Source organism: Cnephaeus nilssonii (assembly GCF_951640355.1).
Source record: "Cnephaeus nilssonii genome assembly, chromosome: 9".
Lineage (NCBI taxonomy): Eukaryota > Metazoa > Chordata > Mammalia > Chiroptera > Vespertilionidae > Cnephaeus > Cnephaeus nilssonii.
Window position 1 is genome coordinate 40,803,105 of NC_137080.1, and position 15,684 is coordinate 40,818,788.

Genomic DNA, 15,684 nt, shown 5'->3' on the forward strand with positions numbered 1-15,684 from the left:
AGTACAGCACGAGATACTTTACTTGCATATTGCTGATTTAACACTGATCCCATTGACAAAGACAGATTTCCAGCGAAACTCTTCTCTCGGGCGGGCGCACCAGGAGGAAAGAGAAATCGCGAAGATGGTTAGAACGTAGTTGAAATGCACATGCGGCGGCAGCGAATCCGGGGTTATCTGCAATGTGCATTCCCCTCCCCCCCCCCATAACTTTCCATTAAAGTTGGGGTGGGGTGGGGGAGGGGGCAGGTGTATAAAAGTTTTCTCGGGCTCACTAACTGAAACTGCGCTTAATCACACTCAGACAATTCAAACAATAGCCCACTGAAAGCTTTTCAAGTTGTGAATCCGTGTGGGCGGTACAAAACATTTTTGGAGATCTGTAACAATAGGTTGCAGAAAGCCCCCTTGCGCGATGGAGGGTGGGGGAAATGCCCAGTATTGGGGTATAACAAGGAAGGGGGGGACGGGCAAAGAAGGGTGGGAGAGGGGGAGGGGGAGAGAAAGGAAGAGAGAAAAATCACAGTAAAACAATAGAAAAGAAAATTAACCTTCGGCCATGTTGCCCCACGGGCCCTCGGCTCCAAACTCGTGAGATGAAAACTTTCCCTTTGCAACGGAGTGATCTTCTGCATCAATCTAACATCTTGATTTTGTGCGATCACAAATTTAGCTCGCATGGTCTAATGTGCTTTCCCTCTTTTGATTTTTTTTTTCTCTTCTCTCTCCAGTTTCTGGCCCCCTGAGCACACGTGACTTTGTCAATTACATGCTTTCTTGCTACTAATTTCACCTCGGATCCTTAAGGGGCTGGCAAGAGGAAGAGATAACCAATCGCCATTTCATCTATGCTGACATCAAAATAATTTATGAATGAACACGAAAAACTCAAACACGTTACCTTAAAGACAATTTGGGACGCTTCTTTACGATAAAACAGAATGCTGATTTCGTGCTTTTTATGTAAACACAATGGAGGGTCCTTGAGAATCGTTTAGAAAAACGGCACAGTCATATATGTGCACACGCGTGCCTTACACATAAGCCTGTCCAAATAATCTCATTTAGGGGGGAAAGAGCCATTTAAATAAAGCAACCGAGGTTACGCTTTTTTTCCCCCCTTAAGAATTCAGCGGCTCGACAGCAGTAAACCGGCTTTGGACGCAAATCTCCCATTTAATTCAGTCTTAGAGAATATATAACTTACAAAATATCTAATTAAACCTAATTACATCCCCATGAAAGTTTAGATAATGATAATATACACCTACAATAAGACAAAAGCACGCGATTACCTGAATGTGCCCTGAAATTTTTCAAATTCAAAATGAAATCCTACTAGAAAAATCACTATCACCTTCATGGAGTCAAATTGTGTGTAGGTTTATCAATTCGCAACGTTTTGGAGGGGGTTGGTAAGAAACTGTACTTCACAGGTTTCTCCGCCATCTCTTTCCGGGGGAGGAGATGTGATTAATGACTTCCTAAATAACAGCCCAGTTTTCCAGCTTAACATAGAGTGAACCTCAATCACTGGCGATTGTTCCCCAAGAGCAAGACGAGGTAGGGCAGGGAGGGGGAGGGGTGCGCCAGGCAGGGAGGTGAAGAGGGGCGGCCAGTAGAGGCGGCTGCAGAGCTAAGAAAGAGGTGGGGGAGGAAAAAAATCGGGCGCTGGTGGGGGGAAGGGTAGAGAAAGAGAGGCAAGTGGGAGACAAAAAAGGTAAATTCATAGAATATTGACTGGACCGTGACATTTTACCAGTGGATAGAAGAGTCGAATAAATGAAAATTTAATAACGGATTAGGCTCCTACCCCGTTTCGCCCGCCCCAGTTTCAAAATGCTTTCCCTTTACCTTTCAAATCGGTTCAAATGATTGCAGATTACTAGATACCGACACCACTATTACCGCCCTCATCGAATACTACAATAAATACTATAGATCAAATAGAAATGACTTGTTTCCTTCAAAATATAAAGCATCACCCGTTTTTCAAACATTTAAACGCACCACTACACTTTCCCCCCTCCCCACCCCCCATTTTCTTAAACAAGCAGTTTACAGAGAAACTGTACAGATACCACTTCCCTTAGGCAACGCTACCGAGTTGACCCTCCCCCACCAAACCCGCAATCCCCTCGGGTGTCTCCAAACATGTCCACACGGCTAACTCTTAACACTCCTAACCAACACTGTTTCACACAAACTGAAATGCAGGGAGCCTGAATCCAAGACCTTTTGAAAATCCACATATGGCATCTATGCACATCTCCTCATACTGAACAAGCAAATGTAAATGTATACTCATTGGTTCAGATCTGAAATAAGTGGATATATGTAAGTATATGCTATTTTCGGCAGTCTATGGTAAAAGGCTTCAATAAAGACAGATGAATTTGTAAAAAAGGCTTTTTGTCTGTTTGTTTATTTTGTTGTTTCCCACGCACGAAAGGGGGTATAAACCTTGGTAGGGAGGAAAGAAAAAGCGTGAAAATCCAAATGATTTGGAACGAGTAACAAAAGCTCAAAGCTCTCAAAAAATTATTTGTTAACAAAACATTTACTAGGCATTATTTTAATAAAAAAGCAATTGATTACATTGACCTATAATGAAGTAACTTTAACAAGGGCATTCATTCCAGGTTAAACATTTCACATAATACAAAATAGAAAATACTAAAATAAGTTATATGCCTTTTAAAAAGATTTTAAATGGCAGATTTACTTTAAAAAAATCAACATCTGGGTAACAGAAAAATAATCTATAAAAGTATGCATGTAAATTGAGGGGGAAAGCTATTATTCATGTAAAGCCAATAGTCATAAAATTCACAAGCCAGTACAGTTTAGTTGTCACTAACATACATTTATAGTGCCCGATATTTTATCTGTAAGTTTGTCTTCATTAGAAAAGTTTAATAAAATCAGAAACTATAGGTGGATTCTGAATCCTTGTTTGTTGTTAAATTCGATGAAATTCAAACCTACCAATACACAGCTTACAAGTGTGAAATACCATAACTGAACCACACAGTATGATATGAGATCCAGTCTTGCCTGATTGGGGGCCTCCAGTATTAGTGGAATTAAGGTAGGGTTCACTGGACTGGTCACTGGTGTCAGAGGTTATCGACTCATTCATTTCCTGAGAGGGACATCAGCCTTTCAAGTTGTGTAGAAGGCTTTTTCCAACTGGGAACTCTGAGAAATCCTCTAATGTTCATTCACAAAGAACTTAAGGCAACTGCATTTACATACCTGGGGGGTGGGTAAAAGAAAGAGGGAGAGAAGGGAAGAGAGGGAGTAGGAGGAGGGAAGGAAATTGGGGAGAAAAGTGAACAGAGACACTGAGAAAATAGCACCGTTTCAGGGATATGGCACTATCTTTTACATAGATTGGTCTTTTCTTTCCCCCACCCTTGTCTTTTGAGCCTAAGATCCTTTTATAAAACTGAACATAATCTCTTTAAGCTCAGAGAAAGCGTCTTTCACATAAAATGGTCCTATGAATCTCCTCAGAATGCTTTCCAATTTGTCACCTTCCTGAAGTCTTCTGGTTTTAATTTTTTTCTCATTTCCTACTTGATTTTAGTGCCAGAAAGACCTGTGCTTGACTCAAAACGCATGTTTTATACTTGTGAAAGCCAAATGTTTCCGTAAGTTGATTTATCATAGTTCTTCCAAAATATCTTAAAAATGAGTTCAAATAGCTACAGAGATTTTTAACGCACTGGGGGGTAAAAATCAAGTAAATAACCTATCATGTGCCCATTGGGTACCACAATCTAAGGCTTCTACATTTAAAAAGCAAAGTGCACATGTTCTTGGTCGTTTTTTGTTTAGTTTTGTTTTTAATTCCAACAGTGCAATGCAAGGAGCCAAAAGAGGTGCCACAGCCCACCGCCGTTGTTTTCCCGTAAGCAAGGAGTAACTTTTATCAAAGCAGAAACAATGCTTAGGTCCTTAAAACTAAGAGGAGGGGCTGTAACACGGCCGTGAGCGACTCCACCGGGGCTCTTCTCCCGGCAAATGAGCCGGGGTCTGCAGCCCCAGTGCTGCGTTCGCAGCTCAGTAATTTCACGCGCAGTTCGCGCCCCAGGGTCGCCGAGACCCCCGGGCCAGCCGAGCAGCCCTTTCCCTCCACCTCCATCCTCCCCGACACTTCCTTTCCTTTTTCTCGTCACCTTCCCCTTTATTCAGCACATCACCACCTCCTCTTTAGAAGTGGAACCCTTCCGAAGAAGGCTAATGATTTCTCACTAATTAATGGATTTTTACATGTGTCCCCCCCCTCCCACTACGCCCCCACCCCAGAACACCAAACAAAGGAAACCATTGCCTTTACCACTATGGGAGGCAACCCTTGGCACAGTCTACTGCTTTTACTGCATTTCCAGATATATTATTATTTATAATGTGATGCCTTTATCTGTGAGTTATCAGTCTCGGAAATCTAAGATAAGTGAAGTCGAAGGGGAAGGAATCAGGAGAACCCCAGAAAGTGACCACTAACACCCTACTCTCCCCGCCTCACCCCCCCAACCACCACCCCGGCATTGCCTAAAATGGAAAGGTCTTCAGACTCCTGGCGCCGGTGCTTTAGGGCAGCCACGAAAACAGCGCCCTGCACCTTTGAGGGTCAGAAAAAGCCCTCGTCCGGCAAGGGGGTGGCCAGGGGCGATTTTAGGGAACCTGCTCTCTGGCCTTGACGATTGTGGTTTCCAGCTCAAAAGCTGCACGTGGGGCAAACTGTTCCCGATTCCTTCCCATTGAGGTTTCAGCAAACTACTAAGCAAATAACTTTCTTAAAATTCTTACAATACGGAATCAAATGAAAGGAGTACTCTCCTGGGTGCCTTGATCTTACAATAAAGGCACTTCAGAATATGGGGCATTATGTTTTTTGTTTTCAAAAAGCAATATTCCGTTTTATTTAATTTCCTAATCTGGAAGGAAATGTCTCTGGCTTTTAACACAATTCTTCTCACTTGAGAATTTTTACACAGTTGTAAATCTCTTTAAATTTTTTTTTCTTAAATATCTTAACACATTTCCCCAGGTATAATTAAATAAAATTATGGAAATAAAGGAAACTATTAGCACATACTTTAAATTTTCCAAATTGCTTTCACACTTCAAAAAACAAACATTTGCAAATGTTTCCTTCTTTTTGACCAGCTATGTTTCAGCTAAGTATTTGTAGCAATAAAATTAATTCAGAAAAAGGACATTATTTTAGGGGCATCCATTTTGTAGAAAGTTTCCTTAAAACAACTGAAATAGAAAAAGAAAATCCTGTTCCATTACCACACTCCCCCAATGAAAAGAAAAAATAAACATTTTTCTTAAATGATTTTAATGAGGGCAGAAATAGGTTAGAAAAATCATTTTGTAATAAGCTCTCCATTATTTTGCCCAGAATAGCACAAAGGAAGCTTCATGTTTTATATGAAAAATGAGCCAGTATTTTTCATCTGTACCAGTTGAACCTGTATGCTTCATAATTTAAATATATTTTTGCAGTAAATATTCTGTCTATATAAATGACACTAAAGAATGTAAATATGTATTCTTTCCCCTCCAAGGCAATGCATGAAAGTTGATTATAACTTAATGTCATCAAAAGAAATAAATGAAATAAGAGAATGAACTGTTTTCCAGGTATTTATTTTAATATTTCCACTCTGGCTTTATTTGGGAGAAGGGGTCAGGTGTGTGGAACATGGGAAGGAAAAGAACAGTAGGGGAATAAAAGATGAGAGAAGTGGGAAGAAATCAGGTTTTAAAGATGCTTGTGTGGGAAGCAAATCTGTGGAGAAAGAACATCCAGCCAGAAACGAAGCCAGAGTTCTGGTCCCACTTGCTGACCTTGCTAATTAATTACTAAGATTCTCTGGCCTCAGTTACTTCATTTGCAAAGTGAGGAGAGACTGGACCAGTTGATGTTCAAGTATTTCAGTTTAAATGTAATCCCTGGAAATAACCACTCTTTTTGGTGAAAGTGGATCCTCTCCCAAACAACCCCTTTTTAATCACAAGGAAACACAGACATGAAACTTTATTGCAGTCACTTAACACATTGGTGTTAACATTATTTCCCAATAGAAAAGAAAAAGGTTATCTGGCCTGTCTCCAGTTTGCCCCCACAGAAAAACCACAATCTACAGTTATCAGAAACTAGCTGGTAAATTAAAATATTGTAGCAACTTTTCAGAATCTTCTTTTTCATGATACTCATTAGAGCATCATCTCCATGTCAAAGGATTCACTCTAGAAAAAAGGAAAGTGTTTGTCAAATGGCAATGCCTATCAGTAGTTTCCTCATTAAACTTTTTGATCCCTACTATTTTCCTCTTGCTACCTACAATCTTAAATTTGATAAGCTATTTAATTACAGAATAACATCTTTTTACTTATACTTATTTAATGATCAGAAACTTTGTTATATCATAGCTTTTAAATGTATTTTCATAGTAATATCAGTCAATAGAGCCAAGATATTAAATTCATCAGAGCCAAAAATAGTGTTATAAGTTTTAAGTGAATTTCAGTAATTTCAGAAAATAGTTATGTAACCAAAATCCAGGTTTATAGTACACCGAAATAAATGAAAAAATATATACCAAAATAAGTCCAGGTTTAAAGTGTTAAAAGTTCAAATGCCTCATTCTTGCAGTATAATAAGGAACAAATATGATACAAGTTCATGAAAATCAAAATAAATGGAGGCTTTCCTAGACTAGCGAAATTCCCTAATTCTCTGAAAAAATGTTCTATCTATGTTATGGTAACTTATTTGAAAACAGTACCAACTCTCTATCTTTAAATTAATTCAGCCTATAGGTGTTTCAAAAATGAACAAGCTACAAATAATCTTCATTCAGCTACATAAGCATATAAATATCTATTTTGCCTGAGTTATGAAAAAAAATCACAAAATCCAATGCTGCTAAAATCAGGAGGAAAAGGAGTTAATTAGGAGATTTCATCCATGCATTCTGGTGGGAATATCACTTTCTAGGACAGAATTAGCTTGAGTACAGTGGAATATGGTACCCATCTTGCCAAAGTGAATTTCTGAAGGCTGTCAAGTTTCTTATATGCCTCTGGTGATCTTTTCAAACATAAGTTAAATAAATTATTTATTTGAAAAAAATATATAGACTCACCTGGGGCTGATGAAAACTGGTTGAATGACCTCATCGTCTTCTGAAGAACCTAAAACCAGAAAGCTCAAGTTAGAACTACATTAATTGCCTATTCATTTGCCTCTTCATCAGCTTAATGGCTCATTAGAAAGCAATAAAATGCCTAGGTTTTGACTCTGTGAAGTCAAATTTAAGACTCACCTAGCAATATTAGGTAGATAACCAATTGGCATAAACTTGCCTTTCATTACTATTAAAGGACACTGGTTTAAAAAACATTTTAAACAAGACCGTTAAGATGTCAAATATCCCGATTTCATCAACAATGCAATTACATTTTAAAAATATTTCATACTACATTGTAATTCAAGAATCCCATTTAAAATATATATTTTTTATTGATTTCAGAGAGAAGGGAGAGGAGAGATAGAAACATCAATGATGAGAGAAAATCATTGATCCACTGCCTCCTGCACGTCCCCTACTGTGGATCTAGCCTGCAACCCGGGCATGTACCCTGACTGGGAATCCAACGAAGAGCTCCTGGTTCATAGGTCGATGCTCAAATACTGAGCTACCTTGGCTGGGCAAGAATCCCATTTTTTTATTAACAGTTAAGAATCAACCTAACCTACAATATTGTGCTTCTTGATGAACTTATTTGTCTATTCTCTTCAGATATGCTTTAGATAGAAGATAAATCATGAGAATCTAACTGTGATACTACAACATTGATATTAGGTCTCTCTCTGTTACATTCAAATATCCTTTGTGAAAAAATTACTTTGGTAATTCATTTAATCATTAAGTATATTTAATTAAAGGTATCTAATACTCATTAACCCAGATTTTAAAAAGCAACAGTTCTTGTTTAAAAAATATGAATACCTTCTGAAATATCTAATATATCTGCTAGCGTATGTCACAACACAATAACACTTGCAATAAAGAGTTTACTCAGTAATGGAGTATAGCAATTGGAAGAGAAACTCCTGATAGCCATTGAATTATCATTTTTATCCTCAAGTTAGTTATTAAAGTTTGGAAAGTAGATCTGTTTGAACATGCATCCACTCACCTGCCACCACCCAGGGTTGTCTTTGTTCCCTTCACTAAGTTTTACATGTTATATCTACTATATCAATTCTCACAAAATAAGCCATTATGTGTAAGTTCTTTAAGTTGCAATTTAATTTTCTTCTCAAAACTAAATGGAGCCCTGGTAGGTGTGGCTCAGTTTGGATGGAGCATGATCCCATGCACCAAAAAGTTGCAGGTTCGATCCCCAGTCAGGGCATGGACAGGAGGCAACCAATTGATGTTTCCTCTCTCACATCGATGTTTCTCTCCTTTCCTCTTTCTCTAAAAGCAATAAACATATCCTCAGGTAAGGATTAAAATAAAATAAAATAAAAAACAAATGGAGGCTTTTCCAAATTCAGAGTTATTCTGAATGTTGACTCAAGATTCTTCTTATAACGGATGACAATCCCACTGAGTAAAATTTGAATAGAGGAAGAATGTGAACAAAAGGACATGAAACTCTACATTAAATCCTGTGTTTACAACCAAAAGAGAGAAGATGATGACAGACCCTAATGTTAACAAAATGCATTATAACATTTGAAATAGAGCTTTCCTTTACATTGAGGCTATATTAAGTTTTATTTTGCACACTACGTTTATGTAGGGCTTTATTTAAATATTACACATAATTTCTGCAAAACCATAGGTCATGTTTTTTCTATTCTAATAGCCCATGGCCCATGCTTAATTTTCTCTACTTATGTTTACAGAAAAGTTCAAACCAACATGTTCTAAAGATATAGAAAAGCAATCAATAAAGTTTGATAAAATTTTTTAACTAATTCAGATAAATTATTATAAATGGTAGCTTTAAAAGTAAAAATCAAATGGCATAATGTTATTTAAGAACTCTATGAGCTTTCTGAGTTTAAAGAGAGACAATCATTTGGATTGATAAAGATGTTTACATTTTTCACTGTCCAAACTTAGATATGATAGTGGTTTTTTTTGTTTTTTTATAGTTTGAATATCCCCTTTCAAAGAAAAAGATGGAATTATATCATAGACATTAATTGATATATTTCACTGATGTTAATGGTATAAAGTTTTCCAAAAATAAAAGTTAGTAAAGAATTAAGTTTAAATATGAATATTATACTCCATCCAATATTTACTGAACAATTATAATAAGAATGAGATAGGTAAATGTTACATAAAATATTTATAATATTAAATGTTCATATTCTTATTATAGGTGACTATTAGAAATGAAATAACAATAATTAAAATAATTCCTTAAATGGATGAATAATAAAAAAAACAGCTATTTGTAGTTTTATACATGCTTGTATTTATTTAATACTATACTTTGGAGTAAATATTAAAAAACAAAAATTTAATTAAAATTGTGATATGCTAGAATATTCTCTGACCCTTCACTAGAATAATACCTATTCATCATTTTTATCTCCACTTCGATCTATTTTTCTTATTGTTACACACTAAGTACATTGTTTTTACCATCTAATACTGTACTGCAATTGACTATAATAAGCCCAGGAAAATGTTGTCTCTCCCACATGGATTTTATGCTCTATGTTGGCAGGGGTTGTATAGATTTAGCACATCATTTTAATCCTGGCATTCTTTGGTGTTTAATACAGATTTTTTAAATGAATCAATAAGTAGTTAATGTGTTTTTGAACCTGGCTAAACCATCTGTAGAATAGCTTACTATGAAATAAATGAATGTGTATACAACATTTTCTTAAAAATTATCTTTTAAAAAAAGAGAATGTGCTAGGTACTTAATCGTTTGACTATTATAAATACAAAACATTTGCATATAATGTGATTTCAAGAATTTTATTTAAAGTATATGTACTTACTGTTGTAAAATTGCCTAACTGATGAACACTATTAAACACTCTTATACTTACTACTAAAATATATAACAATATTTTTCTCAAGTACTTGACATATTGTTGTTAATCCACTATTGTAACTATTCAATATAAAGGAAAATGATTACTACTACACATTATACACTCCTTTTTTAAAAAAATTGCCAATTAAGCTGTTGAGCCCAGAGAATTGAGTAATAAGTAAAAACACTACTATAACATATTACTCAGAACTTTATTTCAATTCCATTTACATCATGTTAATTTTCCTCTCTAATATTAATATGCAGGTTACTTTAAATCCTCAAAAATGATTTAGTAATCAAGAATATTTACCAATATAAAAGGAAAATTATTTCATTATTTATTCTCATCACTATAATTTCTCAACATTTAAAAAAATACTATAGAAAACAACTTTTTGTTTCTCATTACCAGTATTTTCTAAAATAACGTAAGTATAAAATACATTATAGTTTACTACAAAAAACATTCACTTTATGGTTTATAACAAAAATTATAGTCTATTTACAATATGACTTAATTATGATTGAAGTAAATACATTATTTGAAAAGTAAAGTAAACACCAATGTAACTTTTCCTTCCTAGAAGAATAATTAGGGTAAAAGTTTTTGAATGACTCTACTTAAAATCATAGAGCAAACATCCTATACAAACACCAGATCGAAACCTAAAGCATAATACTTACTTAGATTACTATAACAAATATAACATCAACATGTTAAATAAAATATTAAATGCTGAAGTTCAATATTGAAATTAATGTTTTTTTTAATGTTTGTTGAGAGTATTACAGATGTCTCCCTCCCCCACCCCTGCCAATTACCCCCTTCCACCCTGCTCCTACCCCACCCCAGGCCTTCACATCCCTATTGTCTGTGTCCATAGGTAATGCATATATGCATACAAGATCTTTGGTTAATCTCTTCCCCCCACTCCCCTTACACTGTCCTCTAAAGAAATGTTTACTATGTATTAAAACCCTTCACTGTAATTACTTTTTGAGAATTAGTCAACAGACAATTCAAATGCTGCATAAGCAAAATCAGGATAAATTATGTAATTCAACTGAACATTCTACTATAATTTTACCTATAACTGAAAATACTGTACCTTTAAATATATACAGGTAACAGACAATTTTTTAAAAATGATCTACTTTAAAGATATTTACATGGGACTTTATACAATTGAAAAATCATAGGTCCTGGAGTGTTAAGACAGGAAACTTCACATTTGGTGAAATATTTTGAACATTTTCTTGAGAGAATGAAAAATTTATATTACTTAAGAAAAATATTTCAAAACTATATTTTTATAATTATGAATTAAATTATATGATTTATTTTTCATTATTTATAATATATAAACAGTTAACCTAAAATTAGAGGCTAATATCTCTAATATTGCTCAATTACAGAGATGAATTTAACTTTCTCAACCACTTTCAAATTGAAATTTTATTGGTTTCATATAAGATATTGGCAGATCTAAAATACTCTTCAAATAAGTGTAGTAGAAAATAATTTATTTTAGAAAATAAACTTGAATGAATATTAAGTCAATTGGCATATTGTCTAGAATTGTTTAAAGGCATTGAGTATAGCACAATAGTTAACTGGTAAGAACAATTCTTTAACTTAAATGTGAAAGTTGTAACACAGTTGAGCTATAGCACAGTTGGTTCAGTTAAGGCAATAGTTTGTATTTTCCACAGTATTAAACAGTTTCATAAAATAAAGCTCACAGCTGAATCATAAGGTCACTTTAAATTAAATAACAAAACATTGATTTTAAATTAAAGAGCCAAAATAATGGCAAAATTCCTGTTTAAAAAGCTAATCACATATTTTGAAGGCCCACCATAACTTTAAAGATAGAAACTTTAATGTACTTTCTTGGTATGGTGGGAAAAAAAAGGATTCCAATTAAACTTGAACACCTCTATGTAATAAAGATCAAGAGATATTTTAAAGACTGCTCATCTTTAGGTCACTGCCAATAATCTATTGGTGTAATAAATATAATATTAAATAAAAACAATAGGACATTAATTAGCAGAGATTATACCAAGAGGCTAATGCAAAAAAAAAAAAATAGAGCATAATTTACAGATTTTCTAAAATTTTTAATCTATGAAAAGTCTGTTTTTAACTTATGAATATAGAATATGTTAGTTGAAATGTTTTTGCAGAGTATGAAAAAATGTAAAAGAAATGTTTGAAAATATAATAGCATTTGGCTCTTGCATTTCCACTATCTGAAAGAGAAATACTAATTTAAAAGTATCTAGAAAATTTAAAACATGTTTTTTCACCATTACAACTGGTCATACAACACTATGTCCTTTTTTTCTATATAATTAAGCTTTTGTTCAGCCATGACAAAACTGGAAACTGATTGCTTGAAAATGAGCTGCATGCCCTTTGTCCTGGTTGGTCACCTTTGACCCTTAATTTGATGATCCTGCATATCAACCCATTCTATTTTTAGGAAAATAATGTCAAAGTTCTATTTCTAAAATAGCACTTTTTACTGAGATATTAAATGAATTACGGCATTCTTTTGCAGGTAATTTCTATAATGGTTTCACATCAGTGTTCAGTTCAGTAATATTGTAAGTAGTGACAGCCTGGTGTTTGTCCTGCCTCAAACAATAGAAAATTTCCCCAAAGTATTAAGTCAAGACCATTATAATGTCAAAATGTACTAGTATATATTTCTATTTAGAAAATTACATGTTATTATAGTTTCCAGGTAGAATTTATTTCATGAGTTATTTCTAATTTGATTAATTTTGATAACACGTTTTGATGATGGTTTGGATAGTGCCAGACTAAAACCTGAATCAAAAATTGCAAATATCAAATTCATACTCAACCTTACAGTGGTATCAACTAAAATTCTGCTTTTTGTAAGAACTCATTAGTTGCTTAAGTTGGTTTTAAAATCCTGTCTTCCTCTGCAAGTAGCAGCTTTCAAAGAAAGAGAAAATCTCTAGCAGTGATCTCATTGATTAAACTGACAGTATTCAAAATCAATGTTATACAGTCAGGGATAATATTTCTCTATCACAATTTCTGATTGAATCCAATTCAGCTGGGTAAAAAGAATACATTAAAAAGTATATATGAAATATATGTGTATATTTCTTACAGTGATGATGTTACTTGAACCTCTACAATTTCTGTGTGGTTTTCAGTCAGATTCAGCAGTGACCAATATGGCCGTCTTGGTTCAGCACTATGGTCAGCGACTTCAGAGAGTCACTGTCAGATAAATCCAAGTCTGTATATTATGGTCAAGTTTCTCAAATCAATGTGATTCTATATTTCATATATTCCTAGATATGTTCATATAAATAAATCTTAATTTTCAATGTAAAAATTTTTCATTGTTTTGCTTGGCAAGCTAGAAATTCTTCTTTACCTTGTGGTTCATTGAAAACAGTACTTATTTGGAAAGAAAATGTCACTTTAGGAGGCAAGAAAATCAGGTACAGGTTTTAAAGCATTTAAATATAAAAACTCTGGGCACTTATGGGCTATACTATTTTAAAAGAAAATTAGATTCTTCTAAAAATGACCAAATAAGAAAATTCTTTAAGTGACCAAAAATTTGTAATGTTCCTTTTATACTCAACAGTTTTAATTACTTCTAAACAGATTCATCTTTGAATGTCCACTTTCTTTTTTGAATCAACTCAACTCTAGATTAAATGTTTAAAGATCATTTACAGTCCTCAAATTTGGTAGTTATAAATAACACTTCAATTATTTTAAAGAGACATCAGTGCTATACCTGACAGACAGCTGTTATGCATGTTTTATTTAAGAACTTATTTTTCCCTTAATCATGCTTTGTTAATTATGATAGCAGTATTTCAAATACCCCCCCCCCAAAAAAAAATGACATGATCAGATACCAAACATTATCAAATATCAGACAGGTAAGATCTGTTTAATCTTCTTTTCTTCTGAATAAATGGGTAAAAAAACCACACCCTTAAATCCACTATATTTACTAAAATTCTGGTGGTTTTTCAGAATTTACATGTGCAACATACTTTAAAATAAGTCATACTGGAGTAACTTTAGGCACTCCCATATTAAAATTCAATCTCCTTCACTTACAAAGAAGTACAGTTGACAGTATCTTCCCCATAACCCAGAATTATTTAAGTGCTGATCAATTTCACAATAAATTTTTCATTGCTTCTGAAAGAAGTTTGGCATAGACATATAATAAGATACTACAATTTGACAAGGATTAATGAAAATTGATCTTTGAATCATCTGGTTCCAGATCTATTAAAAATACGTAAAATAGTTCTAATAATATGTATTACAAATTTATTCAGATCCTTAAATTCTTGACATTTGATTATCAAGCAATGATTAGTTGATCCTATTTGTAAAATGGCCAAGTTAAATGAAGTATTTTATTCTTTGTAGTATCTTCACCGCACCTCCAAGTACTAGAAAGAGGCCTGTGTCAGTTTAATTTCTAAAGCTCTTTAGAAAATTTAGACTTACTGGATTGTTCTATTTCATACATTCAGAGATAAAGAATTTGGGAAGAATTGTCCCCCAAATGGACAAAAGTCTAATAATTAATCTAAAGGAAATACTGATTATTACAGTTCTGTTAATTTATGACAACTCTATCAAATCTGTGCAAAACCACAGCCAAAAAAAAACACAAAAAAACCTAAATGGCATAAATTTTATAACAATCAAATTTGCATTTTCAAAATTACATTAACTGGCATAAGTTTCCAAAAGTTCAATTTTAAAGTTTTCCCAACATCTTTTATAAATTTCAATTGTGGTGTTTTAAAAATTATTCTTGAACGTAACCATTTGACTTACCAACAGATGCACTTTAAAAAAGCGTTTTTGCCTTACCACCTAGCTAAATATACATGGGCACAAAAAAATGACACGGGAATTTTTTCATCAGGGCGAAAACACTGTCCATCATACTTTGCCAACAATGTTATAAATTTCCTGATACCAGCACGTGCAATTTTAAGTCCCACAGTACTTGTGACCAAGAAATAACTATAAACACGAACACAATTTATTTTTCCCTTGTAGGAACAACTGTATAAAAATCCCCACTGGGTAATTTAGTTTTGTGAACAGCAACAATACCTAGCAACCTGAAAAAAAAAACAACAAAAACAAAAAAAACCTATGGATGAAAACAAACGCAGAGAGAGCACAGAAAGGAACTCAAGGAAACACAGGAACCCAAGATTTGTCTGTTACGTGAAACAATTCAAAATGGCGGACTTACTATTACTTACATTTAGGGAATTTCCGCAATGAGGACATTAAATACATACTGCAAGGTATTACCGGAGAGCACGTAATATTTACCAAGGTGCAACTTAAAAAAAAAGTTTTTGGAGTACAAATCCTCGCAATGCTCCCGCCTCCAGGGTTCCAGTCAAGTAGTCAATGCCCTTGCAAATGCATCGCTTCTTCTTTGGTTGTTTCCTTTGCAAAAGCGACCTAAATCCAAGGACGTTTTTCTCCGTTCTCCGCCAATACTTCATCTTAAGCCATGAATTTACATC

General features: G+C 34.1%; 1 protein-coding gene across 2 annotated transcripts in view; it reads right to left on the reverse strand.

Annotated features, from left to right (window-relative positions):
* Nucleotides 1–7,203, reverse strand: part of LIN28B (lin-28 homolog B) — a gene marked incomplete at both ends in the record, with an annotated part of 76,023 nt that extends 68,820 nt beyond the window's left edge. For both annotated transcript variants that reach the window (XM_079779836.1, XM_079779835.1), the window contains one exon: nucleotides 7,170–7,203. In XM_079779836.1, the coding sequence (XP_079635962.1) occupies nucleotides 7,170–7,203 (34 nt within the window). The remainder of the gene's footprint in view (nucleotides 1–7,169) is intronic.
* Nucleotides 7,204–15,684: the final 8,481 nt, after the last annotated feature.